Source organism: Macaca fascicularis, chromosome 2 (assembly GCF_037993035.2).
Source record: "Macaca fascicularis isolate 582-1 chromosome 2, T2T-MFA8v1.1".
NCBI lineage: Eukaryota > Metazoa > Chordata > Mammalia > Primates > Cercopithecidae > Macaca > Macaca fascicularis.
Window position 1 is genome coordinate 152,233,541 of NC_088376.1, and position 6,255 is coordinate 152,239,795.

General features: G+C 49.4%; 1 protein-coding gene across 1 annotated transcript; it reads left to right on the top strand.

Moving 5' to 3' along the window:
* The first annotated feature begins 354 nt into the window (after positions 1-354).
* On the top strand, positions 355-3,704 carry LOC102144005 (FYVE, RhoGEF and PH domain-containing protein 5-like). Its single transcript, XM_065539328.1, is given in 10 exon segments — positions 355-1,481; positions 1,484-1,722; positions 1,846-1,919; positions 2,061-2,214; positions 2,216-2,306; positions 2,309-2,498; positions 2,500-2,727; positions 3,055-3,242; positions 3,245-3,427; positions 3,430-3,704. Coding segments are annotated over 10 exon segments (2,631 nt in total). The 5' UTR covers positions 355-472.
* Positions 3,705-6,255: the final 2,551 nt, after the last annotated feature.

The window sequence follows — 6,255 nt, forward strand, 5'->3', positions numbered from 1 at the left end:
TCTCGTGGTCGCTGGCTCATAGAAAGTGTTTATCAGTAGCTGCTGGATGAATGAATGCACTGACCCGGACACTTCATTTGAGGAGCGCAGGATTTCATTTGGTTGATTTTCATTAGTTGGCTGTGTGTAGAACAAAGGTCTGTTCACCTTGTTTGCAGAATGAATCTTTAGTGGAAAATCAAGGGGTTTTAAAGATTCTGGTGGAGGGCATAAGCCTAACACGAAGCACGGGAGGTGGGCTTCACATGGGCGGATGGAACCATCTGCAATGTCCCCAGCAAGTGGTGTGTAGGAGACTCTGAATGGAAATAAAGTTAATCGTACTTTTTCTCCTTTTCTCTATTTTTGTCCTCTAGATTCGCCAAAACCACCTGTTGCTCCCAAGCCAAAGACTACCAGTCCACTGACGCCAGTGACTGTGCCCAAATTCCCTTCCTCACCCAGGCCCGATAGTCTTCACAGTCCAAACTCCATGTTCAGGGGTCCGAAGCCCCCCATTGCCCCCAAGCCCAGGCTGACTGCCCCAAACGAGTGGAGAGCCAGTGTGTACCTGAATGACAGCTTGAACAAATGCCGCAACAGGCGGCTGCTCTGTGTAGACAGGGGGCTTGATGAAGGGCCCCGGTCCATCCCGAAGTGCTCTGAGTCAGAGACTGACGAGGATTACATCGTAGTCCCCAGGGCTCTGCTGAGGGAGGATGAACCCAAGGATGGGGGCAGTGCAGGGAATGCAGCCCTGGTGTCTCCTGAGGCCTCTGGGGAAGAGGAAGAGGAGTGTGAGGAGGGAGGTGAGGCATGTGGCCTGGAGGGGACGGGAGCTGGTGAGGACTCAGCAGTGACTGCTGCCCTAGCTGCAGTATCACTGAGCAGGGAGGGTGAGGAAGGCACAGACTTCGCTCCTGAGGACCAAGGAGAGGGCTGTGGCCATAAGCTAGGGACACAGGAGCAGGTGTCCGGAAGTGAGGAGGAAGAGAAGCTGGTGCAGCCACACAGGGAGTGCAGCCTGGAGGACGGTGATTCTTGGGCTGGAGAGGCAGTCTTCCAGAGTGACCTCCTGCCTCACATCCATGGAGAGGAGCACGAGCCCCCCAAGACCCCCCAGGAGGCAGAGGAGGATGATGAGGAAGGCTATGCCAGCACAGACCCAGCAGGGGCAGATGAGGGTTTGGGTCCTGACAGGCCCACGGAGGACATGGGACAGGATGCTGAGGAAGCCAGCAAGGAGCCTCCTGAGAAGGAGCTGGCCATGGGGGTCCAGGAGGCAGAGATGGCCACAGACTGCCCTGAGGTTCTTGAGGAGGGATGGGAAGAAGCCACAGGTGTCACAGCTGGGGAGCAGGTTTACTTCAGTGAACCACCTGACCACGAGGAGGAAACCAACCAAAAAGTGGCAGCTGCCACCCTGGAGGACCGTGCACAGGATGAGCCTGCCGAGGAGAGCTGCCAGATCATCCTTTTCCAGAACAACTGCATGGACAACTTTTTTCCCTCACAGGAAGCCCCTATGAGTTCTTCCCAACGGAGAGCACCTGTTTTTATAGTGAGAGCTGTTCTCTTTCTGAGTCAATGAAAGGCTTAGAATCAGAGCAGGCACCAAAGTTGGGGCTGTGTGCGGAGGAGGACCCTGTGGTCGGGGCTTTGTGTGGCCAGCATGGCTCCCTGCAAGATGGAGCGGCAGAGGATCCTACAGCCCCTGATGTGGTGGTCCTGCTGAAGGAGAAGGTGGGGGAGGAGTAGGGGGAGGGGGAGGAGGAGAAGGAGGAGGTCTTCGTGGATGACATGCTGGCCAACCCCTATGTGATGGGAGTGGGCCTGCCAGGAGGAGGAGGGGAGGAAGAGGAGGAGGCCATGGATGACACGCTGGCCAGCCTGTATGTGATGGGAGTGGGCCTGCCAGGAGGAAGAGGGGAGGAGGAGGAGTAGGAGGAGGCCATGGATGACATGCTGGCCAGCCTCTATGTGATGGGAGTAAGCCTCCCAGGAGGAGGAGGGGGAAGAGGAGGAGGAGGTCATTGATGACACACTGGCCAACCCCTATGTGATGGGAGGGGGCCTGCCAGTCTGGCAGCCCCTGGAGGAGGGCAGGCTGCATTGGACACCCTGGGTGGTTATGGCTCAAAAGAAGAAATGAACTGTGAAGCAGAAGGTAGCCTGGTCTCCGTGGACAGGAAGAACATTGGCACAAGGGCCTGGCCCCACTTTGGGAAGGGGGCCAGAAACCATCCCAGAAACTGCCCCCAAAGAAACCAGATCTGAGGTAGGTTCCTCAGCCCCTGTCATCAGAGGTGCTGCAGAGGAGGCAGGAAATAGCTTTTGTCACTGGAAGGGAAGCCCCTGGAAGCCAGCAGGGCCTTGCCATTGAAGCCCAGGGCCTTCACTTTATACCCTCGGTTGTTCTCCATGGAAGGCCAAGAGATTCCTGTTCCCGTCTCTGTGAACTGGGAGCCAGGAGGATCAGGGTTAGATGACCACAGGATAAAGAGGAAAGAGGAACTCTGTCCTGTCTGGGAGTTTCTCCCAGAGAAACCACCTTCTGTCCAGTGGCACCTCCACGCCTTCTTCCATGGTCGACATCCCACCTCCTTTTGACCTGGCCTGCATCACCATTAAGCCCATCACAAAGAGTTCTCCCTTGCTCCTGATCAAGAGCGACTTCTCAGACAAGTGCAAGAAGAAGTCATCCTTTAAGCGGTTCCTGGCACTGATGTTTAAGAAGAAGATGGAGAGGCCAGGCGTGGTGGCTCACGCCTGTCATCCCAGCACTTTCGGAAGCTGAGGCGAGAAGATCACCTAATGTGAGGAGTTCAAGAGCAGTCTGGCCAACATAGTGAAACCCCATCTCTACTACAAATACAAAAATTAGCCAGGCATGGTGGCACGCACCTGTAATTCCAGCTACTCGGGAGGCTGAAGCAGGAGAATCACTTGAACCTGGGAGGCAGAGATTGCGGTGAGCCGAGATTGTGCCATTGCACTCTAGCCTGGGCAACAAGAGTGAGACTCCGTCTCAAAAAAAAAAAAAAAAAAGAAAAAAGAAAAACAAAAGACAGAGAGTAAATTGCACGTGAAGGTGTCTTCCTCCAGGTCCTCTTCAGAATCCAGCTGCCATGGGCCTTCCAGGATTCTGGAAGTTGACCAGAGAAACCCCAGTAACTCCCCTCAGCTTAAGTCTCAGACTGGGAAGCTCCGGGCTTCTGAATCCCCCTCCTCCCTCATCTTTTATAGAGATGGCAAGAGGAAAGGGTCCCCTTCAGCAGGACGGTGTCCAGAGTGAAGCCCTTCAAAGACCGCTCCCGGCCGCCCTTCCTGCCCTTGCCACTGGCCAAGCCACCATCTGTCTCCTTCCCCAGCACTGACACTTCAGACTATGAGAACATTCCAGCCATGAACTTGGACTACAAGAATATCCAGATTCTGCCCCGGAGGCCTGCAGGGCTGGCATGCTCAGGAAGCTGTTTGAAGATCAGAGCAGATCCCTGTCCACAGCATATGAAAACGATGGCTACATGGACATGAGCAGCTTCAGTGCCTTCGAGAGCAAACAGCAGAGCATGGGCCAGCACGCAGAAAGGTACCTGACATTCTATTTCCTTTCTTGTTTGGTAGCTGTAACTATTCAAAAGGCAGCATGGGTGTGGGGGACAGATGGACTTGCTTTCCAGCCTCAGGCTCTGTTCCCCACTAGCTGCATTGACCTGGGGTGAGTGAGTGGCTTTACGTCTCTGAGCCCTAGTTACTTCATCCATGAAATAGGATTCATGCTACCTCACAGCAGATATTTAAGAATATCAGAGTAGATATTCTATATGAAAGCAGTGTATAAAATGCCAAATATGGTACACGTAAGAGCATTTTTTTTTTTTTTGAAACAGAGCCTCATTCTTGTCACCCAGGCTGGAGCGCAGTGACACCGTGTCGGCTCACTGCAAACTCCGTCTCCTGGGTTCAAGCAATTCTCCTGCCTCAGCCTCCTGAGTAGCTTGGATTACAGGTACTCATCACTATGCCCAACTAATTTTTATATTTTTAGTAGAGAAGGGGTTTCACCATGTTGGCCAGGCTGGTCTCGAACTCCTGACCTCAGGTGATCCACCCGCCTCCCAAAGAGAGCATTTTTATTTACATTATTTGGGGAACAGTTCTCATATCTCCTAGGTAGATGGCTTTGTGACTGCTCTGAGAGTGTCACCAAGAGAGAAAGTTTTAGAAACTTGCCAAACTAAATATCTTTCGCCATCAGGAAAATAGCCTAAATTGATATTGATACTTTTTATTGAGTAAATATATGCTGTACTCATTACGGAACTAGAAAAGAAATTTTATTTGAATTGCTTAAGGAGCTAATGGTGTGGCTCATCCCTGAAATCCCATCACTTTGGGAGGCCGAGGCAGGTGGATCATTTGAGTTCAGGAGTTCGAGACTAGCCTGGCCAACATGGTGAAACCCTGTCTCTACTAAAAATACAAAAATTAGCCAGGCATGATGGCAGGCACCTGTAATCCCAGCTACTCAGGAGGCTGAGGCACGAGAATCGCTTGAACCGGGGAGGCGGAGGTTGCAGTGAGCCAACATGGCACCACTGCACTCCAGCCTGGGTGACAGAGCGAGATGCAGTTTCAAAAAAAAACAAAGAAAAAAAAAGAGCTAATGGTGCTGTTACAGGAAAGGGGTCCCAATCCAGACCCCGAGACAGTTCTTGGATCTTGTGCAAGAAAGAATTTAGGGTGAGTCTACAGTGCCAAGTAAAAGCAATTTTATTAAGAAAGTAAAGTAGTGAAAGCACAGCTACTCCACAGAAAGAGTAGGGCATTACTAAAAGAGGAGGAATGCATCCACCATAGGTACAATGCTTGTACCATGTATATATATGTGTATATATACATATATATGTGTATATATGTATATATGTATATATATGTGTGTATATACGTGTGTGTATATATATGATAAAAAAGATTCTCGGGAGATGTGCTCTGCTACAAGGGTTTGTGATAAAGGATTAATTTTCTTAATTAGTATATTTTGCAATAATTAATATTATTATTTTTAAAGCAAAATTAGGAATGCCTTTGTTCTCCAGATATCAGAATATCTGGACACTCCCAAGTCTGGGTCTGTTTAGTAAACATTATTAATTTGTTCCCTTAACTGTAAACATCTAGAGGCTAGGAATGTCTAACCTTTTGGGAACGCAGTCCAGCAAGTCTAAGCCTCATTTTCCTAGCCCTCACTCAAAATGGAGCTGCTGTGGTTTGAATGCCTCTGACATATCTCCCCCTTCCCTTTGCAAAAGGACCCTTAATCCTGGGGTTTGCAGAGGGACGAAGATCTGTCTTCTGTAACTTTTTCAGGCTGAATAGGGGCGATGATATTCCTGCCTAAATTAGGGTCTCTTGCATTCAGGGTAGAGAGAAGCTCAGTTAGACAGCGTTGGTATGGTTAAGGTTGTTTATAACTCCCGAGTTCTCACAAAAGGTGATGTCTGGCAGATTAGTAAGTGTTTAATTTAAGAAAGCATTGAGTGAGCTTGTCTTGCATTTCTACACAAAGAGTGCAACCACAACAGCAAAGCAGAATAAGTAAAATTATTTCAAGTAAACTAAACAGGGTCAGGAATATCATCGCCCCTATTCAGCCTGGGTCCTGCCCCAAGAACTGGGCAGTTGTTGGAACCAAGCTGATAAAGGGTTGACTGATAGCACATTAATGGCACAGATATGAGTGTCTAAAGCTTCTATAATCTGGGTAATATTATGTGAATAGTCTGGAACATACACACAACATTCGGTTTTAATTAAAGCACAGTTCGCCCCTTGGGCTGCTGTTAAAATGTCCAAAGCCATATGGTTTTGTAAGACTACCTGCCTAATCGGAGAAGTTTCCTCAGGAGGGTAAGGGCCTAGGGTGTATTATTGAAAACTGCAGCCGTGTGCTTCACTAAGGCTTCACCTTGTAACTCGATACTGATTGTAGCTACCTGTGGGGAAAATACAGCCTTCAAATAGAACCGTTTTGTTGCCTATGGTGAGCTTTCACAATTTCCCAGTTAGATAGGATAGAGTCCAATTTGGTGAGGATAGATCTCTGGAGATAAGGATGATCCCATGTATACCTTTTAGTCCAGTTATAAGGTAAGTATGGCCAGCCATGAGTTCTGCAAGCCCATAACCATCCCAAGGAGAAGGGTAGGCACTTATTTTTGGGAAATTGTCTTGCCATCCCATCCACATTTGATCTGTTAAAAGAAGGATCTG